The following is a 14,689-nucleotide window of genomic DNA, read 5'->3' on the forward strand; positions in this document are numbered from 1 at the left end:
AGACAACGGAGGCAGTGGATGAAAGAAAAGGAGAGGGCAGGTCTAATTGTTTCAAAAGTAATGTTGGTTTAAACTATAATATCACAAACTGGCATTATGTGTTTTAAAAAGCCTCCAGCTGTGGACCTTCCATGCCCTTTTTAGGCTGTTTCTCCCAGTACTTTACTAGGAAGTTTTTCATAATACATACCTTAATGTAAAACATCTTGAAGAAAGGAAAACAAAATGCCTATTTTAAACAAGATGAAAATTACACTTGTGTGTTTCATATCTACTTACTAAACCAGACTGTTTAATGAAGATTTCAATATCAGGAATGGAACACAGCCATTTAATTATTTTAAAGAATGTACTAGTCACTACTTCATTTGGAAGGCTTTCCAAAATTTAAAGATTCTTCCCAAAATATAAACTCAGTAATTTTCACAAGCAGCTTCAGTTTGAAAAAGACTCAACATACAAAAACTCTTTAGTATCTCTGCTGGGAGCAGCAAGCTGTGTGTTTAGCAATTTGTTCTTAGCCAATTGTTCTCTTTCCACTTCTCTTTGACCTTGACACTGGAAACAGCCAGCCAGTTCCTACATGTCAAAGCAGATTATGTTGCTGATGTGTGTTTGTACACTGATGTGTGTGATAGTGGTGAGTGTGGCAGGGGGGTAGAGAGAGAGGGAGAAAGGGAAGAAAATCCCTGTGTAATAGTACTAATTTTTGAACTGGTTTTGCAAAAAACACAAGGAAGAGGGAGTGTCAGGGATGAAAACTGCCCTCATGAAGATGCATCTTGTACTTCCCAAAATGTTAGGGTATTTCTTCCTCTTTTTTTTTTTTTTTTTTTTTTTTTTTTTTTTTTTTTAAAGCAACATCACTGTTTAATCCTAGTACTTGGTCTGTAATCAGCTGTTTAACAGAGAGACAGTCAAGAATAGGAAATGAATACCCAAATAGCATCCTTGTTTTTTACCTGAAATGTCCCAGTCTGGAACTTCAGTGTGAGAAGATTGATTGTAAATTGTTTGGGAAAGTGAATGTGTTTTCATTGTTTTCATATGCTGAGCCACCAGTGTGGCATCTTAATTTGTGACTGAGGCACCTAGGAATTACTGCAGTACAACTAAAAACTTTTCTGGAAAGACCAGAGAAAAATTCAGGCCAGACATTTGTGAATCTAAAGGAAAATATGCAAATTGTCTCCAAGATGGTAACTTCTCTGTTGGTCTGGTCTTATTTCTCATAAATTCATCTTAAAAATTCCAAATTCTGGTGTTCTGTCTGCTTGGGAGGAAATTCTCATGTCTTATTGTATGTATTTTTCTTTCTTTTGTGATGTCAGCTTTCAGCTTTGTTTCCAGATATGCGGGTTGTGTTTTTGAGAATTAGTGTTCTCACAAGAAGCTTTTCTGTTTTTTCTTATGCTAATGATGTATGATTACAAATACAACTCCAGTCTGATAAAAGTGGGGTTTTGTTCCACTAATCACTGTTCTTATCTGGATACACAACTCTCAATTTAGAAAAAGGTTCCATTTAACCAGGGCGTTGGTTTTGCAAGAAGAAAGGCTTAGAGATGCCTTGTGAAGTCCTTTTTTCAGTCAGTGTAGGTTATACCTGCAGCTCCCAGCTGAGGGTGTTTCTTAGGCTATCGGTAATATTCTTTAGGGGATTAAGGCGGAGTTTTTCAGGATTGTCCAGAGGCTCTCAGGTAATGGTAATAGCCGCTTGGAAAATCTTGCTCCTTGCTATTGTTCCCTACCTCAGGATGCACAGAAACATCTTTTGTGAGTTACCAGAAGGTTCTCAGGGCTGTTGCACCCCAGTTTTCCTGCTCTGTCAGTCATCTAGAACATGCCTCTTTTTTCCTCCTGGTTGAAGTCAGCAGGTACTCATTCCTCAGCCACGTTCAGCAAAGGCTGGCTGTGTATCAAACAGCCTTCAATTGAAAGCTCTTTATATTCTGCATCTGGGGTTTTGGCTGGCTCTGCTCTGTCTATAAGAATTGAAGTGCACAGTTTGTTCCTTGACAGTGAAGCAGCAAGGTTGAAGCTTGCACTGCGTTTTGCTGTTAACAATAAACGTTATCTGATTCTCAACAGGCTGAATAGCTTTGAGACATAACACTGATACAGCTGAGCTACTGGGGGAGGTGTGAGAGAAGCAAAGAGCAATAAAGTGAATTAAAGTGCAAGCCAGAAGGTATGGATGCATTTTGGTGCAGGCCTCTGTGGCACACGAAGGTTACAGTTACATGGCTTTGCCAGAGACTGTAGTGTCTCTCAAACTCTTAAGGTGGAGTGCCTGCAGTCAGGTGCTGCTGTTGTACTGCCTAATGGCCTCACAATGAGAGAAAGTACCTTTAAATTGCAAAATCCCTGCTCATTTATGCTAGCGCATGCTATCAGGAGTTAGAGGCCTGTTGCAAAGACTGGAAGTCCTTGGAAAGTTGGCCCAATTTGGGGTGAGACTCTGGCATTGCACTTCTGTTGGTAAAGCTTTCTAAACAGATGCTTTGCCTGATGTTTTATAAGTCTCAGTTACAACTACACAGTTAGGCTTGGATTGTGAGTGAAGGTCATCGGAACTGAAACCACAGACTGAGCAGTTTGAACTAAAGGTTTCAAATATTTCTAGTACAAGCTCTAATGTGCTGATGTCTGATGCAGCTCAAATCGGTATAGGGACAACCTGAGAGCTGTTTGCTATTGGGTTGTATAACCCCATAGTCTAGACTGTGCAGCGTTTCCTTCAGTCCAGGAAAATGAAGATTGTGGCATACTGCATCTTTGTCGATCTGCCATTAGGTGCAGGTGTAAGTGGGGTTTGCCCTGTAGATAGGGTCTAAATTTGCATATTCAGTGTTTTACTTTGAGACTGTTTTTAAATAACTTTTGAAATGCTTAGTTGGGCTTCATGCGTGCTTTGAAACACCATGGTGTATTTATTATACATGAAGATCTGGAGGATACCAGTTTTCTTAGACTTACCTTCCCTTTAAAACAAATATACATATACCTTCTGCAAAGCGCGGTTTTGTTAGTTTAGGTGTCTTGGTCATGATACACTCTTGTAAACTGCAAAGCAAGATATTTTTTTTCCTCCTTTCTCTGGTTGGCTGTCTGGTTGCAGAAGAGCATAAGGTCTTTGTACAAAATTACTTTTTCCACTTGATAATAAGGTAAGCAGTGCGTGCTTATCCTGTTGTTTGCCAAATATTGTCATGACTGGGCATATGCTGCAAAATCCAAGAAAAGAAGGAAACTTGCTGCATCCAGTACTTTGAACGTTGCTTCAGTGCAGGATTTACTTACTCTCTGGGAATCTGACCTTGAGCAGTGAGCTGGGGAGGATACATTTCTGTTTAGGGGAATCTTTTCTAATCTGCAGTTGCAAGCTGTGGGAAATAGCCAAATTGTGGGTAGAAGGAACGTGTGCCCACATACCATGATTCTGATCAGTTTCTTCTCCTGATGAAAATAAGTTTGTATTGAATTTGTTCCTAGTTTCAGTCTTTTATCTTTCCTCTGACCCCTCTAGGTAAAGGAAGCAATTCCTTGTTTTATTTCAGTACAGTGCAGTGGTGTACGTTGTGGTACTGAGCAACAGTACACTACAGTGGAAGAGGAACAAAGACCTTGTGGTTAAGCACGTGACCTGGGATTGCTGTGTATAACTTTTCGTTGTCTAAACTATTGTAATTTGAATAATTTTTCTTAGATTTTCTGATCTTTTATATATTGCATAAAATCCATTTAATGAGAGGTACAATTGAGGACCTGTGTTCTATGTTCTATTTAAAAACAAAAAAAAAACAAAACCCAAACTTTATGACCTTTCTTTGCAAGTCTGCTATCCTTGTGGTCTTAATCAGACTTCAGTTTGAAAGAGTGTTGTAGTACCTGAAATTTGCCATGTCATCTTCAACTGAAAAGCCTTTCTCCATTTAGCACATCTCTGCTTGGGGAAAGTACTCAAGAGAAACACTTAAATAGTCTATCATTCCTCTGAAGCTTTAGGCAGATTTTGGTTTTCTTTAAGAAGAAATCAAGTAATCAATTGACCACTGCCAAAAGCTTTTGTTCCTTTTAAAATGATGGATAAGATTATTGAAAATTGGAGCAGAATTCTGAAAAAACTGCATGAGATACTTGCTGAAATAGTTTTGCGTAATAATATACAACATGCTTTTATGCAGTGATCGCAAAATATTTTACAGGAATGTGGTTAATGCCAAGAAGCCATTTTAAATACGAGGAAGCGGTGGTGTAGAAGGGCTGAGAGACTGTGTCAAATGGAATTGAAATCACTGGGAAAATATTCTTGTTAAGTTCCACGAGCTTTGTATCGCACCCTAAATAACTTCTACTTGACCATTCAATTAATTACAACTTAGATAGATAAAAATAGACCCTAAATCTTCTCATCCCTAATCCAGTACTTTATCCATTGGTCCATGATCAATGTATAATCTTATCTTCATCCTGTGGAAGGAATGGAATATCTTCTTTTCTCCTAACTCACTACTGGAATATTGGGGTTTATGTGGTCAAGCTGATTTACCTTCTTATTGCTAGAGAAAGGGGACAAAACTGTGCTTAAAAACAAACAAATAAAACCCAAACAAACACAACCCCCCCCCCCTCAAAAAACCCCAACAAAACAAAAAAGCCCCACCCTAAGCTCTAATTTATAGAATCATAGAATAGTTTAAGTTGGAAAAAACCTTTAAGATCATTGAGTCCAACTGTCAACCATGCCCACCAAACCATGTTCTGAAGTGCCTTGTTTATGCACTTTTTGAATACCTCCAGGGATGGTGACTCCACCACTTCCCTGGGCAGCCTGTTCCAATGCCTGACAACCCTTTCAGTAAAGAAATTTTTCCTAATATCTGATCTAAACCTCCCCTGCTGCAACTTGAGGCCATTTCCTCTCATCCTATCATTAGTTACTTGGTAGAAGAGACCAGCACCCACATCACTACAACGTCCTTTCAGGTAGTTGTAGAGAGCGATAAGGTCTCCCGTCAGCTTCCTTTTCTCCAGACTAAACAACCCCAGTCCCCTCAGCCGCTCCTCATAAGACTTGTGCTCCAGGCCCCTCACCAGCTTGGTTGCCCTTCTCTGGACACGCTCCAGCACCTCAGTGTCTTTCTTGTATGTAGTGAACTGAACACGGTACTCGAGGTGTCACCTCACCAGTGCCGAGTACAGGGGAACAATCACCTCCCTGCTCCTGCTGGCCACACGATTTCTGATACAGGCCAGGGTGCCGTTGGCCTTCCTGGCCACCTGGGCACACTGCTGGCTCATACTCAGCCGGCTGTTGACCAACACCCCCAGGTCCTTCTCCACTGGGCAGCTTTCCAGCCACTCTTCCCCAGCCCTGTAGTGTTGCATGGGGTTGTTGTGACCCAAGCGCAGGACCCGGCACTCGGTGTTGTTGAACCTCATACAATTGGCCTCGGCCCATCGATCCAGCCTGTCCAGATCCCTCTGTGGAGCCTTCCTACCCTCAAGCAGATTGACCCTTCCTCCCAACTTGGCGTCATCTGCGAACTTGCTGAGGGTGCACTCGATTCCCCTCGTCCAGATCATTGATAAAGATATTAAACAGAACTGGCCCCAATACTGAGCCCTGGGGAACACCACTTGTGACCCACCGCCAACTGGATTTAACTCCGTTCACCACAACCCTCTGGGCTCATCCAGCCAGCCAGTTTTTCACCCAGCAAAGGGTACACTTGTCTAAGGCATGAGCCGCCAGCTTCTCAAGGAGTATGCTGTGAGAGGCAGGGTCAAAGGCCTTACTGAAGACCAGGTAGACAACATCCACAGCCTTTCCCTCATCCACTAGGTGGGTCACCTGGTCATAGAAGGAGATCAGGTTGGTCAAGCAGGACCTGCCTTTCATGAACCCGTGCTGGCTGGGCCTGATCCCCTGGTTATCCTGCACATGCCATGTGAGCTCACTCAAGATGAACCGCTCTGTAATCTTCCCTGGTACCGAGGTCAGGCTGACAGGCCTGTAGTTCCCCAGATCCTACCTCGGACCCTTCTTGTAAATGGATGTCACATTGGCCAGCCTCTAGTTGTCTGGGACCTCCCCTGTTGACCAGGATTGCTGACAAATGATGGAGAGTGGCTTGGCAAGCTCCTCTGCCAGCTCCCTCAGTACTTTTGGATGGATCCCATCTGGTCCCATAGGCTTGTGAGTGTCCAGACGGCATAGCAGGTCATTAACTATTTCCTCCTGGATTATGGGGGGTATATTCTGCTCTCCATCCCTGTCTTCCAGCTCAGGGGCTGAGTACCCTGAGGATAACTGGTCTTGCTGTTAAAGACTGAGGTAAGGAAGGCGTTAAGTACCTCAGCCTTTTCCTTAGCTTTGGTGGCAATGTTCCCCTCTGCATCCAATAAAGGATAGATATTCTCCTTGGCTCTCTTTATTGTTAACATATTTGTAAAAACATTTTTTGTTGTCTCTTATGATAGCGGCCAGATTTAGTTCTAGCTGAGCTTTTGCCTTTCTAATTTCCTCTCTGTATGATCTAACAAGATCCCTGTACTCTTCCTGAGTTGCCTGCCCTTTCTTCCAAAGATGATAAACTCTCCTTTTTTCCCTGAGTCCCAGCAAAAGCCCCCTGTTCAGCCAGGCCCATTGTCTTCCCTGGTGGTTCCTCTTGCGGCACATGGGAATAGCCTGGTCCTGAGCCTTTAAGATTTCCTTCTTGAAGAATGTCCAGCCTTCCTGGACCCCTTTGCCCTTCAGGACTGTCTCCCAAGGGCCTCTCTCAACCAGTGTCCTGAACAGGCCAAAATGGTCGAGGGGTCTCAGATCCGTGGTTCTTTATAGAACCTTCTTTGCTAAATATATAAATATATGGGGGGAAAAACAAAAAGAAACAAAACCCCCAAAAAACCCACCCAAAAACCCACCCTCCCCTCCTCTCTTCCTTGCCTCATTATTCCCTTAAATCCCTTTGCTGCCTTGATGCTGCTCCCTCTGCCAGTCAGCTGAACGTAATCGTCTTGGATCAGTGTTGTCTGTCTTGATAGCTCTGAACATCATTCATGCATTATAGACCATAATCTATATCCTTCATGTCTGCTAAGAGGTAGGGTCGGTGTTTTCAGTTTCAATGCAAGTAGAACCTTAGGAGAAGAGTCAAAAAACGGTGCTCTAGGAGCATGGTTAATTGAGAGTTCGGGTCGCAGAGAGTTTTCACATTTGGAACGATGTTTTTAGTGGCTAAGAGTCAGTGAGAAAGTGCAAGTTTGCATCCTATCCCAGAGCAACACAAGGGACATTGTCTGCACATCAGCATTTAAAATGGAGCAGATTCTTCTTCTAAAATGTTTAGTTTGTTATTTCCAGTAGAGTAACTTCAGGAGGACTGAAGGTGAGGGAAACTGTTGCTTATGGCAAGGAACAGGCACCCAGCGGAAAGAGTGCTTGATCATGCATAGCTCTTACATAGCCAGGACAAATGACGAAGGTGAGGGTGAAGAGTAAAAACCCTTTGTCTCACACAGTTTGGAGGTGGTGAAAGAAGAGCGGGAGTGACTTGCCCACAGCTTTTCTTCTCTCTTGTCTGCTCATTAAGGAAGGCTCACTTGAGGACATAACAAATACGGCAATTTTTTCATACGCTTGCATTTCAGTGACCTTGAAATCAAAATGCTGGTCAAATCTCAGGTGCTGAAGTGAGGAGAAATGTACGTCTGAAAGTGACATACGCTTCTGAGTCTTGGGAACCACAGTTACTACTTTGTATCTTACACTTTACTAGATCTTGTCAAGATAATATTGAGAAACAATATCTGTACATGGGCAAGCAGTTCAGGGTGGGTTTTGGTTTTTTTTTTGTCTTACTTAATAAGACATTCTCTTTCAGCTTTCCTTTGAAGGAAGGTGTTAGCCTGAGTCACAGAAGAAAATAAAGAACCTATACAATGTGGAACTATAAGATGATTTGGATGAAAATGTACTTCATAGAAAAGAAAATTTTAAAGGAGTGGAATGGAATTGGACTTGGGACACTTGAATATTTCTCTTTGTCGGATACATGCTATGTGACCTTGGGCTGGTAGTTCTGCGTGCATGTCTGTGTGTCTGCCTCATCTGTCAAATGATCATAGCAGTAGTTCAGTGCTGTGTATGTAACTTGCAAGGTTTATGGAACAAGGATTGTCACTTTCAAAATGTATAGCATGGAGTGGCCTGCTTTTCCATTGAGCCCTATCAGTACAACCCAAATGGATCTCCAGAGTAGAAGTGAGGGTGTCAGTTCATGGTAGGAAGAGACACCCTTCTACCCTACTCTTAGGAACCAAGCCTCCTACAAACAGAGCAGAAGTGTCTTCGCAATAGTAGATCTCAAGTGAGCAAGATCAATAGATTTATGTTGTAGAAATGTGGTGAGAATGACAAATGTGAATTTAATTGCTGTAGACAGGAAAAAAAAAAAATTTGTTTCCCTTTGACAGGCTGGTACCGAGGATACACACTCCGAAATAAATCTAAGAAGGTATGACCTCACTTTTCAGTAACTCTGATTTTTATTTCACACCTTGCCAGACCCCATTCGGTGCTGTAATCTGCTATGCTTCTGCTGTATTTCTTGTCTTAATACTGTGCAGGTCTCCTGATCACTATGTCCTTTTCCTTAGTGATAGAAATAAATACCCTTGAGCTAAATGTTCAGAACCATTAACTGGGTACTATTGTAAGCATGTGTAATGTAGTTTGAACTAGCTAAATTGACTCTTGCGTATCTGCATACACTAGCTTATTGCTTTATTATTATGGTCTTGGACCTGTACGCATCCAGCATTAGTTATATGTAGTGGTAAGATTAGAGTTTTGATTTGACTTGGAAAATATTCCAAAAATTATGCATGCATGTATTGTAGCCAAACCTCCAGAGGTTTGTGAAACCAGCCTGAAAACTGGATGGAAATCTGGTTTCCCATTGGAATCCTGGCACCTCTCATGTGGTAACATCTTTCACAGTCTCCATTTTTCAGGCGTAAAGGGGAATGAAAAAGAAATAGAAAAGGATTGCAGCACTCCTAGAAGGTGTCTTTTAAATAAAGGAGACTTGGGACTGGTGAATTTCTACAAATGCTGTCATGTGTTGTGAGCTTTTCTAGAGAACCACAGGTCCGGGGCAACTTGACAAATTACACCAAGAATATTTCGTAGCAAGGGCAAATGAGTATGACTGATAGTTTGCAAGAGTTTACATTTCATACAGGAAGACGACTGTCATTACAGTGAAACAAGGAATTGACTTCTCTGAGGTGCTAATATCAAATATAGTGCTCAAGCATGCAACCTGATGCTCCTTACCGTCTTTCTATCCTGTGATACCGGGGCTGGTGGACCTAACACATATCTGGTATAGGTAAACAGTAAACATCAGTCACAGTTACTGTTCTGTTGATCATGCTGTTACCCCTTTCCCCTGCTTTCTGTTGAATGCATTTTTGTCATGTCATATCCTATGGTATGGTTTATTTATTTTATTTCTGTATTTATTTTTAGGGCATTTTCCCAGAAACATATATCCATTTAAAAGAGGCAATCGTGAAGGACCGGGGGTAGGTTGGCGCTTCTTGAGATGTAGAAACAATGGAATGCTATTTCATTTAAAAACAAACAAACAACTTAAGTAGTGGTGGTTGTAATGAATGCTACTGGTCCGTGTGTGCAGCAGGGCGTACCACCTGTGCTAGATTTCTAGAGCTGCATAACTTCTTTTTTTTCAGAGCATTGTACATACCAAAGCAGTTTGTAGGCATAGGTGCAGGAGAATATTATTTGCAAAAATAAGAAAGCTCTGCTAGACAAGTTAGTAGTGAGTCAGGTCAACCAAGCTACATTTAGCTCCTTTGGGGACTCTTGCAAGTCATAACACACTCCTGCTCGCAGCCAAGTAGCCAGCAGGAGCGTGGATTCCTTCCTGTCTTGGAAAACATTTGAGGAAACGACTCCTCATTTGATTCTTAGAGCTGATTCTGTGATCATTATAGTGAGAGGAAAACAGCAGTTGCAAAGGAAGAGACTTTAGAAAGTACTTTTTTTTTTTTTAATAACTGTGGCCAAGTTACCATTGCAAGTGGTGATTCTTCCAAACTTAATTTCTGTCCATTTAGCATGTTTTTGGAATGGATCCATTGAGAAGAACGAGACTGAAAGAAACTTGAAACGTGTTTGCATTAAAAATGGGTAATGAATGTGCATGTATGTGTTGGAGAACCAATTGAACGCCTGAAGAATCTTGGCATTGTGTGTGAGTGAATTGTGTGCATATCAAGCCCTTTGAAATTTTGATTTGTGTATTTATCAAAAAAGGATGTTTTACTAGTAAGTTTCAATCTCTTTTTTTCTGTTTTCTCCTTTTTTTTCTAGACAACATGAAACAGTGATTCCAAGTGAATTGCCCCTTGGACAAGAACTCACTTCTACCCTGAGGGAGTGGGCAGTTATCTGGCACAAGTTATATGTGGTAACTTTTCTTCAGTGGTTGGTATTTTATTACATGACCTCATATGAGATGAGACTGGGCTTTTTGCAGGGCATTCTAAGACTTTGAATAGAACGTCATGCAGAGTTGTAAAACTATAATTATTGTAAAATTGGTCTTGAGAGGCTAAAAATGTTCTTCTGTCCACTGAACGGGATGTGTGATCACAGACAGAACTGTGGTTTAGTCTGCGCTACAGTGTTCACTGTATTTGAATAATTGTGTGATGACACAGCACTGATGAAGCACTCACTGGCACAAGTCACTCAGCATCATGTCAGCTGGCTGGGGCTGTGTGTGTGAGTCACAGTTCACTAGTAAAATAAGAGTTCCTGTTTTGCCTGTCGTGTGTCTGTCCTGTATGAATGCAAGATATCTGTTGTGCAAGAAAGTTATGCGAGAAACCATGATGTTGTTTTAACAGAATCTTTAGCAAGTGTGAACTCTGTTTTTCTAGAAGTATTGTAGGTACTTAATAGAATGATTGATCCTTGCCCCAGCGTGCCTACAGCTCAAATAGGCAAGATAGTCAAGGAATGGGAAGAGGTTTAGGGCCATGTGTGATGGGGGAAGATTTGACTTGTCAGAAGTGTCACATAATATATTTAGTTCTCAGTAGGACAGGGGAGAGACCTCTCATCTTCTAAATCTGTTTAGAAGACTGACCATATGATAGTCACCTCAGAAAAATCAGAAGCCAAGGTAATGCATGAATTTGGTGGTTTTGCTGAGGTAGGTGCATTCTTGCTCAAAGAAACACAACTGGAATTCACAACGAATTGCCTTCTTTTGAAGGTGATTATTAAAGCACATTAAAGAGAGTCAAACTTGATTTTTTTTCAGTTATTAGAGAGTTCAGCCTGCATAATATGTGCTCTGAGACTTTAATTAAGATGAGAGAATAGTTTTAAATTAGCTCTAACCATTCAGTTTACCCAGAGCAAGCTTTCCTATTGAAAATTTCACTAGGCCACAAGTACGTTTTGTCTGTGCGCCACGAAACCACAAGAATTTGTTCCACCCTCTTAATTTAATGAGAAGCCATATGTGACGTTATTACTGTGTGAAAAGAGAGTTTTGTTCTTGGCTTTTTTTTTTTTCTGAATAACTTTAGGATCCTAGCCTCAGAATCTATTTTTCTTAAGCGCAGAAACCTTTCATGTTCCTATGCTTAACCAATTTAAGTCTTAAAATAGTCTTGGAAAATGTTGTGGTTTGAAATGGATTTGAGTTTATTTTATTTTCCCCTGCAGTATGTTTATTAAAAAAAAAAAAAAAAAAAAAGCTAAAGGAGGAAAGAGGTATTTGAGGAGAAAAAGGGAATATAGGGGATTTTTTTCTTTGGCAGCACTTCATTTCACTACTTTAATTTCTGTGTGTTTCAGCAACCATTGCACCAGTGGGTATACCTCCACTGCAAAATAAATATAAAAATGGGTGAGAGTTTTTAACTTCATTTAGTTAATAGGAGTTAGCTAATGTAAACAGCTGTAGAGATAACTTAGCTTTAGCTGTCAAATTGAGATCTGCTCTGTATTTCCCCGAAAGCTAAGACAAGTTGCCTTTTCTTTGCAATTATTTTTACATGAGTTAAGAACACACTTTTTTTCTTTGTTGACTAAATATGTCTCTAGTATCTTCCCTACGGGAACTAAAAGACTCATCTAGCCTCTGTCAGCCCCTTCACGTTCACCCCAATCAAAAGGAAGATGGCTATTTATAAATCCCTTTAGATTTCTGTTCTCAGGGGGAAAATTACGAGTAGTTTATATCATTCATGTTCTTTGCAGAGACTAGAATGGGGAAATAATTGAAATGAGTCTCTCTTTCTGCAGTGTGGGAGCAGTTGGGGTTCATAGTTAAACGTTAACAGCTTTCATAGAGAGAACTGACGCTAGTCAGCTGCTGCCTGAATGTACCAGCAATATACCACTGGGCAATTCCCACTAGCTGTTGGGTGAGATGTAGTCAAAAACCTCTTGACAGTCATTTTGGAGCTGCATAACCATAAAAGTTGTCCCAATAGATTAAAGTTTCATGTCCTTTGATTCGTGGCACTTCCCTCTGAAAATGAGCTGCACTTGACACTCAGTGCAAGTCAGAATCATGCTAGTAACTGGCTCAGTATGCAGTGGTAAAGAGGATGAGGCCTGGGTTCCCTTTCGAATAGTGTAAATGGTATGGCTGACACTTTTAAAGGCTTAATTACTTATCTAAGCATATATTGCCACAAATATGGTAGGTTGCCACATAGCTATCCACTTTTAAATTACAGCATCAGCCTTGGAACCTGAAACTATAGGAAAGAGCTGTATAGGTGCGTGACTAATTTTATTAGGGTGGAACCAGTAAATAGCATGAGAAGTATTTTCATTAATTAAAGATAACAGTAGAAATGGCAGGAGGAAACTCTTCACAAAGCAGGTTTTGATGTCCTGTTCAGTCAGTGCTTTATAATTACAGATGCTGCATTCATAGCAAAAGATGAAAATGCAATGACTGCAGCAAACTGGAGGGAGTACCTGGCTAGATAGGGGAGGCGGTGTCTGGGAATCCCGAAATGATATTTTTATTGCATTTTTGGACAACCTCTGGCATGGTAGCTTCTGAGCAACTACCGCTGGGGTAGTCCTTAAAAGCATGGGATGAGTCAAGACTGCGTTGCATTAAGTTCTGTACAAAAGTAAACAAAAATGAGTGCTCTGACGAGCAGATAATCTTCAGCCTTATTTGCTGATAGACACCAGCCAGAGACATTATTGTGTTTCCACAGAGCTACTCTGGTTTCCATGAAACTCTTGTCTGGAGGTCACACATGGACATGACAATCCATGCGTGAGTTAACAGTGGGTAGAATATGAACCTTGAAATATAATATGCATACTGGCAGGGAAGCAGTGTATCCCAGATATCACTATCACTGCATTTTGTTGCCATTCTTTTTTTAATGTAATGGATTTTGGGTGTATGATGAGACAGGATAAGAGAGCAGGCAGCCATGGAAATGAGTTCATGGATTCAATTTGCTTAGTGTTCTGGCTTTAAAACATAATTCCTAACAATGTAAACAGCGGTGAGGGTGGAGATTCCAATAACCATGTTGTTCATGTTGTTAGTGTTGTATTCTGGTGACAAGGGGCCTTTTTTATACATAACAAAGAGGCTGAAGAGTTCTTAAGGCTGGTGAAAGCTGTAGGAGGAACGGACGTGAGAAAAAGCCTATGTGGGCTTCAGTGTTGGTCATCTGTCATTACTAGTTATGTGTTGGTATCTCCTTTAGACTTCTAAAAGCAAATGAAATGTTTGCCCCAGAGTCTTACAATCTAAATAAGAAGAACAAATGGGAAACCTGCATAAAAAAATTACTTGTCCAATGTCACACATTCTGAGAGTGGTAGAGGTAAGGAGAAAGAGCCTTTGTATATTAAGTTGGCATTCCTGTCTCAATCTGCTGGAACACAGTTGCGATCATTTAACATCATCTTTCTGTCCTTTATATAAAAAGCACTCATCATAGCAGTTAAAGTGCTGGAAAACACAAGAAGCCTATTTTTTGTCTATGAGGTTTTTCTGAAATAATGTCCTGAGGAAATGGTGAAGACCCCGAATCTTGAGACACTTAAACCGTGGCAATGCAAAGTACTGGAGAATTTGTTCCATGGGTCTAATCTTGTAGTGTCATGTGATGCCAGTTTCTCAGATATTTTTAGTTAAATACAAGTTGTACGGTAGACTCAATTGAGTACATTTCAGAAAGCTTACTGAGCTCATTGTTTTCAGGCTATCACTAGCTTAAAATTGTCCCTTTTTTCTGTAGGATAACAAGACAACACAGTTTCGGCATGTCCAACAAATGACTTACAGCCTGATAGAATGGCGGTCGCAGATACTGTCTGGGACCCTTCCCAAAGATGAGCTAGCTGAGCTCAAGAAGAAAGTCACTGCTAAGATTGACTATGGCAACAGGTAAGCTCCAAACTATGTCTTGAAGGCAGGGAAGAATCCCAAATCCCAGTAAAGGCTCTAGATGGCTATTAATACAAAATGGTGTAAATGACCACACAAGGGGAACACTGAGTTAGGCTTTACATTTTTCCTTGGAAAGGGGATAATTACAGCTTTCAGTCCCCATCAGAATGTGACTAGCCTGGCAGGTGGGCATGTAG

At 41.0% G+C, this 14,689-nt stretch overlaps 1 protein-coding gene across 11 annotated transcripts in view; it reads left to right on the plus strand.

The window, feature by feature from the left end:
• DOCK5 (dedicator of cytokinesis 5) overlaps positions 1-14,689 on the plus strand; it is a 130,991-nt gene that overhangs the window by 59,868 nt on the left and 56,434 nt on the right. For 10 of the 11 annotated variants that reach the window (XR_003926293.2, XR_003926291.2, XR_003926292.2 and 7 more), the window contains 4 exons: positions 8,482-8,522; positions 9,542-9,597; positions 10,409-10,505; positions 14,341-14,489. Coding sequence is in view for 8 of the 11 variants with exons in the window: in XM_030034999.2 (XP_029890859.1) it covers positions 8,482-8,522; positions 9,542-9,597; positions 10,409-10,505; positions 14,341-14,489 (343 nt within the window). In the remaining 3 variants the exon portion in view is untranslated. The remainder of the gene's footprint in view (positions 1-8,481; positions 8,523-9,541; positions 9,598-10,408; positions 10,506-14,340; positions 14,490-14,689) is intronic. The other variant, XM_030035003.2, reaches the window with a different exon arrangement.

The sequence above is a fragment of the Aquila chrysaetos genome, chromosome 13 (assembly GCF_900496995.4).
Source record: "Aquila chrysaetos chrysaetos chromosome 13, bAquChr1.4, whole genome shotgun sequence".
NCBI lineage: Eukaryota > Metazoa > Chordata > Aves > Accipitriformes > Accipitridae > Aquila > Aquila chrysaetos.